This window comes from Empidonax traillii, unplaced genomic scaffold, assembly GCF_003031625.1.
Source record: "Empidonax traillii isolate 1590-97213 ecotype Southwest subspecies unplaced genomic scaffold, ASM303162v1 scaffold5:size3517227, whole genome shotgun sequence".
Taxonomy (NCBI): Eukaryota; Metazoa; Chordata; class Aves; order Passeriformes; family Tyrannidae; genus Empidonax; species Empidonax traillii.
Genome location: NW_020955198.1, coordinates 327,926 through 346,618, shown reverse-complemented (window position 1 = coordinate 346,618; position 18,693 = coordinate 327,926). Strand labels below are relative to the sequence as shown.

Genomic DNA, 18,693 nt, shown 5'->3' with positions numbered 1-18,693 from the left:
TGGAAATATTTCTTCAAAATATAATACTATTTTGAAGAAATATATTTATACTGAGAAAAGGTTGTGTAACTGAACAAGCTTTAAAGTTCTTAACTTGGGAAAAACAACTCAAGCAGCCTTGTACATCAGTGGAGGTTTACTTATCCTGCCAAGAAGCTGAAGAAAGCAGCATATTGTTTTGTGTAACACGTGGTGTTGTGGATCGTTAAATCCTGACATGAAACAAAGTGAATTAGTTCATATCAAGCCTTGCGCAGCCAAGGCAAGACTAACTTCCCATACCCCAAACTAGCTTTCCATACTCATGGCAGCCTCGGTTATCACTGACACACTGCAGGGTGTAATACAAAGTTACTGACACCAAGCATGCCATCAAAGCTGGCTTTGCCACCTTCTAGATGATACATAAACTCACTTGCTTGTTGTTCCAGTTACTTTAAGTGCCATGGTGTGTTTTTTGGCAAAAGCCAGAGATGCTGTCAATCTTTTGGTTAAATTCCAGTAAGATATCTGCATTCTGCCTACTTATGTTCCTATCACAATTTCAGTGACATGAAGCAAGATTCCCTGGAGTCTTACCTTGCAGTATGGTGTCAAAGCAGGCTGTTAGCTACTGGTTTTCATCAATGACATTTAAATTCTGTATTGGAAAAATCAGCTTAAATCTCTTACACCATTAATGTGAGAATTTCTGTATCACTGACAGGACTTCTGAAGACTCCAGGAACTGACGGAATGGACAGGCTAAATCAATGAAGTGCAATCACAGGCATTAAGTAATTAAAATAATTGAAAAGGGTATCTTGACTTTCCTAGTCACAATGACACCTGCATACAAGCTAGGAAAAATTTCTAGAAATTTCATTTTCTGAAATGTCAGTGCTCCTTTAAGTTCTTAAGATGGGGAGCTGAGGAGATATGCCCTTGCACTGCTTCCAAGTTCTGCACAAAAACTGTGGCTTAATTAATGATGAACTCTCCTCCCTTTGCCTATCAGCTTTATGCTCATTCACAGGCGTTATGCTTATAAACATCACTAAATCAGCTGACTTAATAATTTACTTTGCTTAGAAATTATCCTCTTAATTGTAAAAAAAGGAACTCTGAAATCTGGTATTTCAGTGTCTGCTACCCCTCCTTATCCAACCATGCACCTGCTGGGATATGATCTCGCTGCAAATGCAATGAGCAATGAAATTCAGTGAACTGATGGATCCAGTTTATTTAAAGGAGTTCTAATTTTTTTTCCAGATGCAATTACTTTGGTGAAAACGAACCCTCTCTTTGCTTCCAATACATTCAATAGCATATACAAAACACAATTAGAGTACTGGAACATGTAATTAAGTGCTGCTTTAAGCTGCTCTAATCAATGGAGCTTATTTCCACAACGTATAATTTTTTAGATGCCTAGTATAGTTGAATGGTCTTCTGTAAGCTTCCCTAGTTTCTCCAGGCAAAAGGGGTAAAGCTGCTTTTAACTCCAATTTTGTTTTTAAAATAGAGGCGAACTGCCAGCCAGCACTGTGCATGTCAACTTCACTCCAGTTTGGCTGCACCACTGACACAGGCTGTCTGCCAGCTCCATTGGAGACAAATGGACTGAATACACCAACCATGGGCAGGAATAAGGCTAGTTTAGGAATAAGAACAGAGAGAGGGAAAAAAAAGGTAGCAAGCACTTAAAATACAACATTAATGTATTTTATAGAAGCAGTTACGACTTTCAGATGAATATCAAGGCAAGTGTACATACCTTTGCATTTGTTTGTTGTCTTATCCAAAATAGCCTTCGTGGATACAATTTTCCCATACCTAAAATGTATTACACATACATAAGGAAAATGAGAAAAGAACATCCTATTATAACAGATACACGAATCATCTTATTATATACCCTAGTATCCTTCACTCTATGCAAAACTGAACAATATATAGACTATAGTAATGAAAACTTATGTGTAGATGGAAATGACAAAAAAGATCAACAGTTTCAAGCAAGATCTTTTCTATTCACTTTATGTTCCAAGTGGCACAACAGAATCACAAAGCAGGCCAGAAAAAAAGTGCTTTATAGAAAAGAATACAATGCAGTTAAAATCATGGTACATATAAGATACCACATTTTACACAGAAATTTGGACTCTCTCAGTATATAAACCAATTAAAGCAGACAAGTTGCCTTGTCAGCGCTAGGCTTGCTAGCTAACACTGTACATGAAGGAAAAAAAGGGCAAAAAAACCCCAACAAAACCTCAACTGAGAAACAGAAAAATATTAAATTTAATTTAATATTATTCTGCTTTGGAAAGTGACAAGTGCAACATTTATGAAAGCTGATGAACAAAGTGGCAGAAAATTTTCTGTAAATTTCTGTAAATAGAAACAATTTCAACTGAAACCAAAACATCCCTCAGGAAAGTTTCAGTTTTCTTTTTCTCACTGCCTGTTCCTCAGCTTCTCAATAATTGATGGGCCCAGGTACCAGTCGGCTATGCAGCCCAAAGGTGAGCACACAGAGATCTGAGCAACTAAACTTGCAGATGCAAGCCCAGCTATAGGAACAATTGCTGTTCCTGAAGTACTCTGCAATGTTTAACAGAATGGAGTATTTTGACCATACTTAGAGTAGAATTTGTTGCTGCTGGTAAAAGCTTGCCATTTCCCTTGGAAGACAAATCCCAATTTCAATTTGAAAGCAGGAACTCTGTTGGCCTGCATCAGCAGCGGAATCGGAAATGGATCACAGGTTTCCCAAGCTCCTCACCCACAACCTCCTCTGTTTGCTTGTGAACTACACTTGATACAGTGCTGTGAGCACGCAAGAGAGAAACAATGCAACAGGAGTTTGCTTTCACATGAGAATATAATGTAACTTATTACATTAACAGACATATCTACACACTGTGCACTAAGAGGCTCTTTATCATTGCACAAGAAACCAAAATGAGCTGAAAATTACAAGAAATGTTATCAGTATAAGAAAGGGGAATTTGGAGAAGAATACAGTTCTGCCAGCTTACCTGCTAAATATAATTGCAACAGAGTGAGTATCATTTCTAGAAGACGTTATGTCAGAAGACAACATACTCAGTTTCTGCAGTAGCTCTCTATAAAATTCTTCTATATACACATAAGAAGTCTAATAAATAAAGCTTAGTTCACTAAGAGTACTCAAATAACTGTTCACTTGCAAAGTGATAGTTATTCAAAGACAAAATCTATTTACAGAGTACTTTCCCCCTAAAGAGCATTTAAATACAAGTTTCAGTGTAGTTATCAATCTTTGTGATCAACTTCAATCCACCAGTTTCTGTTTATTCAATGAGCTACTGTATGGCTTCAAATGGTTGTAAGGGAGTAAACCAGGAGCACAAGCCACAAGGTGTTGGCTTTCTTATTTTATCGGAAACTGTGAGCATCTACACTGGTTTAAAATAGAATTATCCATCTATAGCCTAAAAATGTACAAACATCAATGAAAATCAGTACATACCTAAATATACCATTTTAGAAGCTGTAATAAAGCTATAGAAATTGTGCCCAGTAATTGGAACACTTCCTTATTGGTGCCATTTATTTTCCAAATAAGTTATTCCATTTAGAAAGCTTTATAATCCCTAAGTCAAAACTTCTCCAGAATTTTTCTCAGTCCAGAGTAAAAGCACATGCTGTAAATGAGAGAAGCGAACTGTTCAGGTCTCTTGGACCCAGTATGACATTTGACAGCCAGCATTCTTTATATCCTATCAGCTTCCCTAAGCTTCTTAAAGAGAAAAGATACATAACCAAAGGATGATCTTGTCCCTGCTACTGTTTCAGTTCTTAAGAACATAGAAAGTGGTGGTGAAAAACTACAGCCCTGGGTATCTATGTAAGCAGAGTAACTCAGCCAGTTGGGTCAGGGTGTCAGGGCTGGCTGTGGACTGCGCTGGCCCTTCTATGCTGACACACACCAGCCCATAAACAGGTGCCTGTATGTCTGTTCTTTGCAGCAAATTTGTGGACCACCTTCCAATTTGCAAAATGGTTTAGTGATTTATTTCATTGTTCTAGATAGCATGGCTCTTGCAAAGAACCAGCCACCATGGAAGGCTGCCAAGAAACTCCAGCAGTGTGAGTCTAGGAACAAACTGGGAACCAGTATAACAATAGCAGCTATCGCCAGGATTTCTCTTGCAATTTTCCCATGTGCTAGTTTTCCACTCATACCATGAGGCACAGAAATGCAGTTTACCCACCCTGACCCTGGCCAGAGGGATGCATCCCCTCCTTGTTCCCCACGTGCAATCTGATACCAGAGGAAATTACTCCTTGCAGTTCCTCCCAAGTGCTTCCTTCAAACAATGACCATTGCAAAAACTTACTATCTTCTCCCTGAATTCTACAGTCCTAATACTCTGCTTTTAACACAGTCTCCTGTCTTCAATTTGTCAGGTGCCACTGCAATCAAGACCCAGCAGAAATCAATGAGGTATAAAATACATCCAAGTCATGATGTAAACTGATATGCATCACCTGGTTAAAAAAAAAGGATTATAGCAAGCAAGAGAAAATTTATATTGCAAAGATGTGTATGATGTTAGGCCATGCCTGAAGATGGAAATTCCTCTCAAAGCTCCGGTAGATCTAGTTGTGTAAGGCACTCTGCTGGAGGCTTCTCTCCAGCTCCACAGCCCTACTGCATGCTTGGTGAGACTTCCTACCTACAGCAGAGCACTATTCTCATGGCTGGCAGAATCACTTCTACAGTGATTGGCATCGCTTGTTCCCTTGCCCGTGGAGCAATTTTTTTAAATATGCTTTCTTTTAAATTCAGTATCAGTCTTGAGAAATACCTGCTACTCTGGCTAGTGACAAGCAACTAGGTATTTCTTATTAAGTGTGTTATTTATGTCCCAATAATAACAAATTAATGTTCAGCAGCAATAAAGAGTTTCTTCTTTTTTTTTTTTTTTTTNCATCTCTTTTCTATACAGCACTTGGACAAATGTCAACTCACATATTGAGAAAGAGAGGGCTTGGGTAAGAGGCAGGTTAATATTTGCAGGGTGCATTGGGTATGGGTTTAAAAAGGGTATGCCCAGTAACAGCCTGTGAACAGTGTACAAGCTATTATTATAGTACAGAACACCAATACAAACATCTACCTGGATAGGAGATGAAGAAACTTGTTCAAAACCAAGTTAGGAAGAAATGCAGTATTGCTGCTTAAAAGGATAACACCACTGCCCATTACATACTCTTGGTGCAGAAATGAAAGAATAACCCTCATTTGCTCAGCTGCCCCAAAATCTACTGCCAAGCAATGTGAATCTCAAACACAGCACTATAGCTTTGTCTTAAGATACTTTCAAAGTGGAAGACTTGAAGCAAAGCATCACCACATACTTGTTTAAAATCACATTGTTCAGCAACATGGTCAAAACCAGTCCAAACAATCACCCTGACAGATTTATTACAAATAGCTAGAGATACTTCTGACACTTATAACATCTCTGAAGCCTAATTTTGGCAACCTCACCACTGTTTATATTTTTCCCTTTGTACATCTGGTAGTACAATGAACACACTTGCAAATGTGAGGGTGGTAAGATGCCATCATAAGCATGACAAAGAATGGGGAACAAAGTCGTTTGAACTCTCTGCCCCAAGTGCTTTTTTTTGAGTGTTGAAAGAACTTATCTGTGTGTGCATTAGGGGAGGTACAGTAAGAACTGGTAGCGAGATAAGGTTTGTCTGGAATGAATTGTTCAAATCTTTGCCACAACAGCTTAATGTAATATACCTTATGCCACCAAGCTCACAATGCTTTTCTTCGGACTCCTTTCAAACCATCTTCCAGCTTGTGCTGTGAAGAGTTTCTCTGCCATCTAACATTGACTTGGACACAAACATGCCAGAAGGAACTCTGCTACCATGGAAAGCCCTTGCCTTTTATTGCTGATCAGATCCTCCACCCTGAACTGTCCAGAACTTTGTGCTGAAGATGAGCAGTGCTCTTTCTTTGCCTAAGTCCAATCCAGTTATAAAAAGAGCATTCCTAGAGATCCTGGTGTTCCAGTTTGCATTACTGGAGTGCTGTCAGAATTCCTCTGTTATGCAGAAACAATGCTGCATATCTTCTGTGTTTATTCTAGATTAATTTTTACATCTTAGCATCTTATCAATGCCTTCCATGCAATGCTCTCACTTTTAAAAGTCAGAGTCATGTGGTAAAACCAGACATGGATTTCATAACATGTAAGTGGTTCTGAGTACATGAACTCACTTTAAGGTGGAATTATGAAAGAGAATTTGGTTGAACACCAAAATTTCAGTAGGGGGCCAATATTCTCACCAAGTGACTCAAAGACTAGAGAGAGCACAACAAACAGGCAGATCCAGCAAGGAGGGTCATGTGGGAGAGCAGATCAGTTAATCCTAAAATATAATGCAGTTGCTGAGTAGATTCACATCAAAATAAGCCTTACTTTCCACAGGGATAAATAACAAGAACAAAATGCACAAAGCAAATACAATTAAAAACATAGGAATTGCTTTGGAAGTAACACTAAAAAGAACATGCAGGCGAGGCTGCTTAGTCTTTAAATTAGCTTTAAAAATAAAAGAGGTAACAACAAAAAGACAAACAAAACCCCTTTCTTATTCAAGATGGTCTTATTCAGCACACCACATGGTCAATGGGCACCTTGCACATGCTCTAGATGCAGTAAATTCCTGTTTGAAAGGAAATCATGCTATCACTCAGTATGACCCTAAATAAATGCACATAACAAACACTGAGTTCTGCAAATCAGTGATGTGCAACTTTTAAAATAAATCCTCACCTCCTCAAACACAGAGTATTCTATTTTGAACGTTACAACTCAAAACATTTATGTGAAACTGATGGTCTTACTAGCCAAGCCAAGTTATCACCTGGTGCAAAAGGAACAAAGAAAATTCCCTGGAACTGAGGAAAAGAGTCAAGGGAGTTGTGTTACGGCCGTCTCCTGTTCCTCACAGATCTTCCAGTGTTCAGAGCATTTCTAAGCCAACAGCAAAGCCAAGGAAACAATCAGTCCTAGCAATTTTTTCCCCTGCATCCAAAAACCAAGCTCAGAGCAGCACAAAAGGTTTTATCTGGCTCCCATACCTCCCTCTCTCTGTTGCATTTTGGGAAAGTGGTGTACTGAACCTTAAACTCTTGCTCCCTTTTAAGCTTAGACAAACACAGGGAGTTTTTGTTTCTCTATGTATCAAATTTTTGACTTCCCAGTAAGGGGAATTTCAGAAAATAATTGTTAATACAACACTACTAGTCCTTGTGATAGCCTACTCTGATCCTGCTCTTTTGTTATGGGTAAATGTTCTCGTTCAAGAACTGGATAAAGAAATTTATTCAATCCAGCAGAATACAGAATTTGGAGAACAAAATCAAAACATATGGTTTCCATTTTTAAATTCTTCTTCACCACATCTATGCCGTAGTGTAGAAGGAGACACTGCTGAGAACATTTTGTCTGTATTTTGTTTTCTGTTGTTGGAAGACACACTGTTCTTTGAGAAACTCTTCAGAATAACTCAGTTGGTTTATGGCCATCATGGGCCTAAAGGTCTGCTAGTGGAACGTAAGGAGTATCTATCAAGAAAAGCATAATTAAACATTATATAAAAAGTTGAAGTTATACTTTTCATATTTTTATTTTCACAGTTAATGAGTACCCATAGTCTATCTTAGTATAAGTTGTTTTGAAATTGTTATAGATTTGGCTAATTTATGTGGTTCAGTAAAATCTCCTTGACTAGCTTCAGATATTCAAGCACTGGGTTAATCAATGCCACCAGATGTGCCCCGTTTCAGGCATTAGATCATATTTTTCATGATGTGCAAAACAGAACTTCCTCATGAACCTAAATTAAAGAGTTGCTTTGATGACATGCTATTAAATGGTCATATGGTTTTGACATAATGCTAGTTCCCTCCTTTCTTACTAATTGTCCCTTTGACTCTCTCTGGTAATTCAGAGTGAAAGATGATATTTTCAAAATATCCAAGTAATTCTCATTGTCTATTTTTATTATTTTACTTGGGAGATAAATAATACCTCCAAATAAATTAGAATTAATTACTTTAAAAGCCAACTATTGTTTTGTCTTTACAAAACTATGAATTACATTGTGTCTATTAAGGTAAAGACTACTTTTGAGACCCGTGTGCTTAAAAAAACACCAAACAAAAACCCAAACAAAAAAACAAAGCAAAAAAAAAAATCCCCCAAACAAAACCAACCAACCAACCAACAACCAAAAAAATCTCTACAGATCATTGGCTTCACTGACAAACCAACAGTCTTACATGCTGCTGTAAATTCTTCATTAAGGCCAGGAATGCATTCTTCATAAGCACTCTACCTTTAGTTCTTCATTTAAATTTTGTATATTTGTGTTTTCCATAAGAATCAGGGGATAAGAGTGTATGTCATCATCATTACCAATGGCATTATCAACATCAGCCCAGTGCAAACTACTATTACTTTGGTACAAATAATTTTTTATTCAGGCTCAGTAGGTTACAATTCAAAATTTCCCTGAGAAGTTATCAAAAGCAGTAAAACCAGATGCAAACCCAGATGTTCTCTCATCTCTTCCAATTGTCTGCCTTTAAAGGAGCAGAGGCTTTGTAAAACAGACATGCAATTTGGCAAAGTGCGAACAAATGCCTTAGTTTCTCTGACAGTATTAATTTTACCAGATAAAAAGCAGTATTTTATGAATAGGTATTTGATTTGTAGTGTACAAGTTCTACACAAATGTAAATACTCCTTAAAGCTAAAAATAAGCAAGAATTCAAAATCCTGGTGGACAGTCAAGAGACACACAAAATTATTTTGGAAATAATTATTTTTCAGCTACCCAATTTGTTTTTCTCAAGAGCTGTTATTTCCTGGTTCAGACAAAGATGAGTTGTGGGGACAGGAAAAACATGGTTTTAGAATCAGGAAATGTTTGCTTCCTCTTGTTCTTGCTTTGTAGAGATGGGAATAACCTCTATCCATTCCCAGAAGCTGACTGAAATTCAAGGGGAAAGAGTCCTGTTAGTATCCTAAGGCTATAGTTATGACATTTTTGCAAAGGTTTTTCAATTAGTATGCTCCTTTTTGCACAACAAATTGACTATCTTAAAAGCACGACGCACTGTACAACGTCCTTTCATTTAGCACAACCAAGGAAGACTGTGGGTACTAGTGTCTCCAGGCATTTTAAATGTTTCAGACATATTTCAGTTGACACTAAAGCAGCATTCTTAACGTGGCTTTTTAGTGTGTAGTAAATGAACACATTTCCAACAACTGCCTGCAGAGGTGTTCTCTCTGTCAGTCTTAAGTCAACAAAAATGTGAGGGCGTGTTTATTTAGTTTTATTTTATATGGTTAAGAATGTTGCAATATGTGAAAAGGGAATTATTCTTCAGTCCTATGATGACACAATCACGGGGAAAAAAATTTAAAAATAATCCATTAAGACAGGCAAAACACAAAACAAGACACAAAACACCACAAAGAGCTTTTAGAGTTGGAGGAGAAGGCTGTCTTGATGTCCAGTCAGGCGTCAAGAAGAATTCAGCTGATGTTACCTTGAGAAGAAACACAACAGCAGTAGCACCGATCTAAAAAGATCTTAAAAAACTTAAGTATAAAATCTTTACATTAGGGTTTGTTTGGGGGCTTTTTTAAAAAAAAAAAAAAAAAAAAAAAGGCAAATTCTGAAGGGTGAATCTGTAACATCCATTCTAGCCTCCAAAAAGTTTATCAGCATCTGTAGTCTCAGTCGCTCCACCGAGGATGTGAATCCAGATAGTTGGCAGAGCTATAGTTAATAATCACCCTCTCTTCGAGGAGAGTTTTTTGTCAAAGCCCTGAATCTTGGCCTATCCTTGCTCAGCTGCAACACAATCTTTACTGCTAAATGTATGGCATTTAATTGCCTTTTAATCTTTCATAGGCTAGCAAGAAAATAACGCTCAACTTTATGGTAGAGAGGGACCAACACAATAGCTCCAGACACTGTAAAAGGAGAGAGCAATAGCAGCTAAAGTGGCAGAGCTGACATCTTTCCTTGCATAGGAGAACAGCTTTCATATTTCTGACTCCTAAACACTCTCGTCATCCTCATGATTCTTATGAAAGCCAGGGTACTAACATACTGGCCCTAAATTTGTTGATTACATAGCCATTTTAACTGTGAAGACACAAGATGTCACATGCTACAAAGAAAAGCGGAATTTCAAGTAACAAATTGTGAAAAATGATCCTATTCAATGCTTCTTGAAGCCTCTGCCCCTGCAGTAACCCAACCTGACTTCTGACAAGCTGAGGTGATTTAGTATAATCTCTGAACCATCTGCTAGGCTGTCAGTTCAGTAGCCTTCTTACTTTACAGTTTATCGGTTAAGCAGGATAAATAACCTATCAGAAACACAAACAGATTTGCCTCTTTGACACGCTTTGAAATGCAAGTATTGTCTAAGTAACCATAGCTTGCTTACTCCTAAACTAAAGAAAAAGAAAATTAAAATCAAAGTAATGCATTAAACAAAATGTCTGTTTTTTCAGAAGAAGAAATTGTTTATCATAATCTTTAAGTTTATGAAATCTACAGATTAGGAGAGCTAACCCCTTTTTTTTTTCTAATTTTTGCCTACACTTTTAGGAGATTTTTCCCTTTACGTATTTAAAAACACACATGTGAAGTATTTTAAAATGTGTAAACTGTGTAGAGTTGGGTTTTCAGACATCTGTTTGCAGGACAAAAGTGCTGGTTGACATTAAAAGTGCTGTTTCCTGCCAATGGCCTACTGAGTCTGATGAGCAACAAGAGTGAAAGACCACTTTGTGTTTCTCTTATCAATTATATGGTATTGTTCTTTTGAGAAAAATATTTTAAATATGAAGTGATGTGTGCAAATCAGATTGAACAGTATAGAAACTGATTTGCTACTACTCTACTGCTAATATAGTATATTGTAATTTACATTAACTGTTCTTCCACTGAAAGCATTTCAGAAAGTTTTACCATAAGATGTGGAACTGAGGATCATTCATATGAAAATCATTTGTAGTTATTCAGATAGTCACAAACAATAAATCTCAGAATTATCACAAATTATATGAAATCAACTAACATATTAAGATGATCCCCACAAGAAGTTACCAGTAAATGCTGCAACATCCAAAAAATCAAGACGTCTGCCTTTCAACGCCTCCCTCACAAAGTAAGCTGTGCTTCCTAATCTGTACTGTCCAGCATCCTGTTCAGCACAGCAAACTCTGGAAAATCTAGATTTTATTAAAAAAAAAAAATTTCAAAGATATTCAGAATTCTTGGCTTATTCACTCTTTAGTACTACAATAATTCTTACTTAAGAAAACACAGGACAATCTAGATTTTCTGCAGCAATTTGCATGTAAAACTACTGACAAGGTTATTCAGGTATATGGGAGGAGGTTAAAGTTTCCTATTGTTACAAGATGGAAGAACAAAACCATGTTATTTTAAGAAAGCAAATGGTCTCACCCTGTTGTTTTCTTACCATAATGCTACAGAATGGACACAAATTGTACCTAGGTTAAGAACAAAGCACTGAAAAAAATCTGCATTTAACACACAACTGAAAGCAAAACCTCAAACAGTATTATTTGCAAATAAATTATCATAGTTTCTGTGGCTCCCAGAAAGAATATAAAAAATATGAGAGCACAGAGTTTTACATAGCCATGGATGATTTTTAAGTAATAATTCATTTGCAAGCAAAATAAGAAAGCACCAAAAAGGTTAAAATTACAAGTCTGAAGTATTATTTCTAATGTCTAGTGATTTTTTTTTTTTATCCTTTTTTTTCCTACTGAAAAATGATCACTACTGAAGACAATGATTTGGGAAGATGAGAAATTAACCCAGATGAATGCTAATATGTATTTATAAGCCAAGCTCATGGCAGGTCTACAGATGGGCATGTATTGATTTACCACTGCTAGCTGTTTTAATCTTAAAGTAAGGCACTATTTCTACACCCAACCATAAATCTTGGCAAATTTCAGCCTCACGGATTTTGTAGAGCCTACACTAACAGCCTGAAAGAATAAAACTATGAAGACATAACAGAGCAGTCCTTGTTATTCATAGCTCTTTTTTCTCCCCTGTGTTAAACAGTAGAGATCAGCTTGGGAGCATAATTGAGTCTCTCTACCTGAAGTCCTTTTATTTTTCAATTCCTCCTCCTCCATCCAAGGAAGACAAAGTCAGTCCTTGTCAGCGTATGATGGATTGTCTGTTATTTTGTCTGTTCCTGAGCATATTTCTTTTTCTTGTGGAAGGGAATTGAGGAAAAGGCAGAAATGTTATATAAAAAAAAAAATCATTTATCTACGCTTCCCAATACTTTTCCCCTTGTTTTAGTCAGAAATGTATAAATCAAAATGTGTTATTCTGACTACAGTCTTAGCTAGTGTGAGATTACATCCTCTCTGGATAGATAGGCAGACATCTATTAATATTACAAGCCTGTATACTTGCAGAAGGTTACTTTTTAATTAATACTTAAATATTAACTTCACTTCTAGTCAAAGTTGCTAAACAAGTCTTATACCCACAGTTTAAATAGATGACACCCCATGGAATAGGCCACAAAAGTCCTAAAAACCATGACACTGGAGATTGCCATTGTACAAGGTCACTTTCAGCCACATCCTGTTTCCTAAGCCCTGATCCATCTGTCAACTCTGAACTATTAAAAAAAAAACTGTTTCACATATTGTGCAAATTACATATATACACCCAAAAAATCACGTACATTTATATGTACATGCATACATAATGCTTTTTCTTGTGTTGAAGATGTCTGGTTGCTGGAATAACGCCTATAATAGAAAACTTTTTCAAAATACTTCAGCGTATTTTGTATGTTCTCCTTCTGGTCTTGTAATATTAAGACCACTCAAAGCCAACAGGATGACTTCGAGACTTGGCCAGCTACGTTAAAACATCTTATACATAAAGGTACCTGTTCTTACCTCTATCTTGAACTAATTAAACACCCCATCTTGGAAACTGTTGACTGCCTCTCTCCTGTCTGGAAGGCAGAAGAGGGGAAAAAACCCAATACATTTAAATAACTTCCAGTCTTTCCGAACTGCATTTTAACAGTAGTTCTTTTATGAAATACTCATAGTAGCATCCTACTTTCAATAGCTATTTTATACTGGAATTAACAACTCATAATGAAGACTCTGTACAATAAACAGAGTATGATCTCCTTTAATTTCTGGTAACTTAATGTCAATCATTAGAACAGCACTAAATGGAAAAATTACTCAAAACCTCTACTAAACCTTCCAGAGGCCTTGTCCCCCTAATAGCATAGCATGCAGACTTTATCCCTATTTGAATCTGCTTCTGTAGTCTGAAGTCCCAGCTGTGCTGAATAGCAAAGATCTCCATTTCAACAGGGAAAATGGTAGTACTAAAGTAGTTCTCTCCAGGGGTCAATATACTTCAGAAGGCCATTTAAGCGGCTGTATGTTATTGAGCAGAAACATCAGTTCACATATTATTGATTGTAACTGCATGGCTCTGTTGAAAAGATGCCTGCAGTAGTATTAAGTGCTGAGATAGGGACAGAGGAGTGTTATACATTAAAAAAAATACTACCCATCTGTTGCCAAATTTTAGATAGATGAGCAATCATAAGCTGTAACACAAAATCTAAAGTGCAACCTCTGTGGCTGATGTGTCAGGGTCATATTCGGTGACACTTCCTCAGTTTTACACTGCTTAGACGGTCTTTTGAATATTGATTGAACCAAGCAGGAGGCAGAGTTTGATTCCTGCAGTTTTGCAAAGAGTATGTAATAGATACTTACGTGGAAATTTGCTTTTGGTAGCTTAAATATACCATTTTCTTTAAAAACATCATTAACCTGTTCTGATCTCATCACTACAGCAACTAGCCAAGTACAACTGAAGCCTTCTAGAACCACCACACAGTCAGCCCACTCAGCCCTGAACGGCAGACAGTCCTGCAGTCACAGCACACTGCACTCCAGACTGCCGAGGAGAACAGACCAAACTGGCTGAAACCAACGTGATCCCCAGACCCCCATCTCCAGTGACTTTCTGTATAATGATTAGGTCAAACAGCATCATGGAAGGGTAAGTCCAATGTCCCAGACTTCACTTTGGCAGTGTGCCCAAGGAAGCACTTGGATCACTGGGCTTCACAGTGAAGTACACAGACAATGGAGGTTAATCCTGGTCTAGCAGGAAAAACTCAGTGTATAAGCATTTGTGCAAAGGGTTGAGTCAAGACTCAGTCAACTGGGCTCAGTGAAAATTGGGATCCTCCAGTTGGTTGTGTCAACTGCAAGCCTGGATGGAATCTGCATTAAGCAGATTCAAAGTTTCTTAAAATGAGTTGCGGTAGGAGTTCCGTAAACCCAGAGCATCAGTAGATCCTACAGAAGGGACTAGTCAAAAAACACCTTCTTACATAGAGTCAAGAAAAATCAAACACTGCATGACAGCAAAGCTGACAGGCAAGCACAAAATCAGTGAAGTCAGTCCTGTATCACCACCTTTCTCGAACAGATTCAACATATGCCAGCAAAGAAGCTTGTATGACGTGGGCAAAGTGTTTCTGGGTTTTACAGACCTTTTTATTTCAAAGAGCCTGAGATGACTATTTCTTTGCCTAAAAGAGGGCAGTAGAATGAACTTTTCTCTTAGAAGTGATAAAGTACTATATGAAAGAAGACATAACTTCTATTTGAGAATGAATCTCAATGCATACACTTCAGATTTTAGAATAGTTCATTTTCTAATTTTTTTCAGTCAATTTAACTAAACAAGATGCTTAAAACAACTTAGATAGAAATCTTAAAATGCTTTTTATGAAAACCACTCAGAAGCAGGGAAATATAATGGATACAATTATCACATAGAAAAGGCCTAAGAATGCAGTAGCTACACCCAGTGTCAGAAAGCCACCATTAGTAAAGAGTTAAATAGTATCTAGGTCACTCTACTGTCTTTCCTGCACACCCTCAGCTCACTCATATCGGAAATGCTGTGTGGGAAAGCCAGGGAACTAAGCTCACAGACCAAGTATGACTCAGACTGCAGTAATTTAATGATACTTTTATTCTCTTAAATTATCTTTGGGATTAAAAGAATCCACACCCTCAACATGAAATCAAATCACAGTGAAAGGAAGAAACCACAAATTCACAGATCTCTGAGTTCACAAAAGGTATCTAGAAACAAATTATTAATGGTAAGGACCAAACCCTTTCCTACAACATACTATATGATCAGAACAGCAGAAGGTGAAAAATTTGAGCCCCAGTCAGATGTTCTTCTGAAAGCCCTAATGGAGATGATCTCAGTAACAGGAATGTCAGAGAACTGCCTGCCAAAAAAATAAAGGAGAACTGCCACAGCCAATGCTGACCTCTACCACTAGAGGAAAGCAGCTTGAGAGAAACAGCCTCACATTTCCTCCAGCACTGAAGGAACTGAACTCAAGAGTTGTTAAACATCTTCGGTACAAGCATAAGCAGAAGTCAACTTTAGGATCCTGGAGAAAGCAGAACACCAGTGAACAAACACAAATCCAGTTAAATTCCTGAGGAAAAATTAAAATTTCTGCAAATTCTCTTCCACTGAACAATGCAGAAGTTTGTAAAGGACAGTAATGAGCAGATGAAAACACTGGTCTCAAAAATACTCCCTCCTGACTACAATATAAAATTTTTAAAATTTCCTCTTTCCTCTGCACTTCAAGCTGCTTCCCTGTCCCTCACTTAAGGAAAAGACAGAAAAAGGCACAGTAACTACCAGAAAATGAGGAGCAAAGCCAAGATGTCCTAACAGCACTAACATGTCTTTTATCATAGGAACTTGAAAATTTTCATACAAAGAAACAGAAAGTAATTTCCCTAATTTTGTTGAGGTGATATGAATAGCAGTGGAAGCCCTCTCCAGAAGGGCTTTAATAGTATATTATAATAACATTATAAGAAATTAAGTATCTAGCTCAACAGTTACGTATTTAGATGTATTCTGCTCTGTTTCTAATTAAACTTTTTTTTAATCCCACAAAATAAAGAAACTAACAGTATTCCCACATCACTAGGATGCTTGTTCAATAACCAGTTAACTTTGACAGTCAAGTCTTGCTGCTGCTCACCTTTCAGCTACATCCAAAACAGTGAGCCTGTGCTCCTCAGACTACCACCTCAATCTCAGTTCAAATGTTAGTTGAGAAACAATTGATCAGTGACAATCAGGGCTGTGCTCTCTTCCTGAGAGGTCCACACTTTTCAATATATTTAATGACATCTGCGAAAGTGCATAATCCTGAGTGAGTGTCCTAAACTTCAAAGAGAATTAACAAATATTTAACTGAATAAGCAATAAATAAAATGTGTGGAAAAAATCTTCAGAATTCCTCATGGAACAAAGTAATATGCAATTCACTTGGGAAGAACAGAGGACTGGGACAGATTCTGGTGTATTTTTATAATGTCATAGCTCTGAATATCTGGAAGATGTTTAAAAAAACAATTTGATCCTAATTTACATTAAAAAAGTACATTCATGATGAGGCCTTGGTATGATGACGGCCTTTTCAGCAGCAGTCCTGGCTAATGGTCTTTCACTCCTAGTACTGTACCTCTGTTCTGAACTGTGGAAGCCCTGTAAGCCATCACTGACAAAAAGGATCATAGAGCAAGACTTTCCCTCTAGTATTTGAGATCTTCAAAATGTATCACACAGACTTCTGGCAACAAATAAGAAAGCCTTAGCAATAAAACTAAGACAAAGCCCTCTGCACAATAAAAACATGTAGCTTCAAGTATGGGAAATGTAAGGGTTTGAATCCAGGGGTGGAGCAGGGTGGGGGAAGGCAAATGATTTACAAACACTCCTTTCCAGATCACAGTACTACAAACAGCAATGCGGGAAAGCAAATGCACACTGCTACACCAGCTCTGCTGGATACCCCGCCATGCTGATACCCTCAGGCCTTGAAGGGAAAAAAGTCTCTCTTCTCTCTGCCAAATGGCTTCTCCAGAACTCAGCCAAGGCATTCAGACTTAACACAGGGGAGGTTTCTGCCTGGGGTACTGCACAGTTACAGGTTGAAAAGAAGAAGAAAACACAGTGCCAAAAGAAAGAATCAGAGACTGTGGAGTTCATCTGGCAGTGTGCAATTATGTGGTTGAAATTCTCAGCCCTCACTATCAAATAAATCCTAAGTTCACACTATGGAGCAGTAAGTGGTTTTAAATCTCAGCACTGGCAATAGGAGCGGCGGGGTCCCAATATCGCTCTGTGTTTTCCAGGATCTGGCCTTTGTGAGCACACTGCAAACACACAGCTTGAGTCAAGACTGCCATCATCTATGGGGCATGGGTAAGCATTTCTGTTTTTACACCACTGGTGTTTTTGAACATACCAGTTCCTTTGTGCTTTTACATATACACTAAATAAAATTATGTACTGAACTATAAAACGTGCTAGTCTCCAGGCTTTAAAAGTTCTTCAGTTACTCTTTCAACAGAGTCCTTGAAACCAGAAATAAGTAGTTGGCTCTTTTTCAGGTCTTTAGATAATTTTTTTTCTGACATTAAGGGTTTGCAAATAAAAGATTTGAGATTTCTCATGCATTTGTATTACTCTGCATGAAGCTTTTTTTCTCCTGATTTTACATCTTTTATTAACCTAATGCTTATTTCACTATTGCATTCACTCAGACATTAAAGAAATAGTCCTCACTAATGCAAAAGAATAATTGTTGATATTTTGATTGACTTATTAGTGACTACATGTAAACTAAAAAGCAGCATTAGGATTTGAAATATTAATAATGTGTGAGACCTAAGTCCACAATCTTCTCTTATGCAAAGATACTGATCCACACTGCCTTTAAGATAGTATGTAAAATTACACAACTGCACAGAACTCGGAAAACAAACATTTAAAAAGAACACACATTTTGGACTAACATATTTCAGTTAAGATGGCCAAAATGATCAGTTAATTAAATGCTATTATTTGTAACCAAAAGTGAAGTTACACACATCTTGGTGGATAATTTTCCTCTTTTGGGAAAATAAGAGATTAAAGTAAGAGAAAAAATGGAAATGTAAGGGGCAGGATAGGAGTACAAATCAGAGCATATTTCTTCCACTGAAAATGATTCTGTTAACGATTAACTCTACCCTCACAGGTTATTTCAAGTAGAATATTTGAACAAGTAACAGTGTCAAAACAGACCTCAAATCAAAGTCTTTTCTTTTTGAGTTTTTGTTTGTGTTTTTTCGCCCTACATCTATGTATCATGATCAACATTCAAATTTAAATTTTACTTTTTTTTTTTTCACAAGTACCACACATCTGTCTGCAAAGATCAGATGTTTAAATGACGAAATGTTAATTCTGCTCTCAACAACACTTTAGTGATTTAATTTTTTACAGAGTTAGTCTGAGCTTTGAGTAAGGCAGTGCTCAAACTAAACTGAGGCAGTTGAGATTTGTTGAATGCCAAAACTGGGTAAAATTTTAGGAGTTGTGGGAAAACAATTGATGATCAAGACTTAACATTTTGTGGAGTTTTTTAAACACTGGGTTTTTTCTCTCTATTCCCTC

The 18,693-nt window shown here is 37.2% G+C and overlaps 1 protein-coding gene across 4 annotated transcripts in view; it reads right to left on the bottom strand.

The window, feature by feature from the left end:
• Positions 1-18,693, bottom strand: part of RBMS1 (RNA binding motif single stranded interacting protein 1) — a 142,517-nt gene that overhangs the window by 39,080 nt on the left and 84,744 nt on the right. For all 4 annotated transcript variants that reach the window (XM_027878457.1, XM_027878465.1, XM_027878474.1 and 1 more), the window contains exon 3: positions 1,757-1,815. In XM_027878457.1, the coding sequence (XP_027734258.1) occupies positions 1,757-1,815 (59 nt within the window). The remainder of the gene's footprint in view (positions 1-1,756; positions 1,816-18,693) is intronic.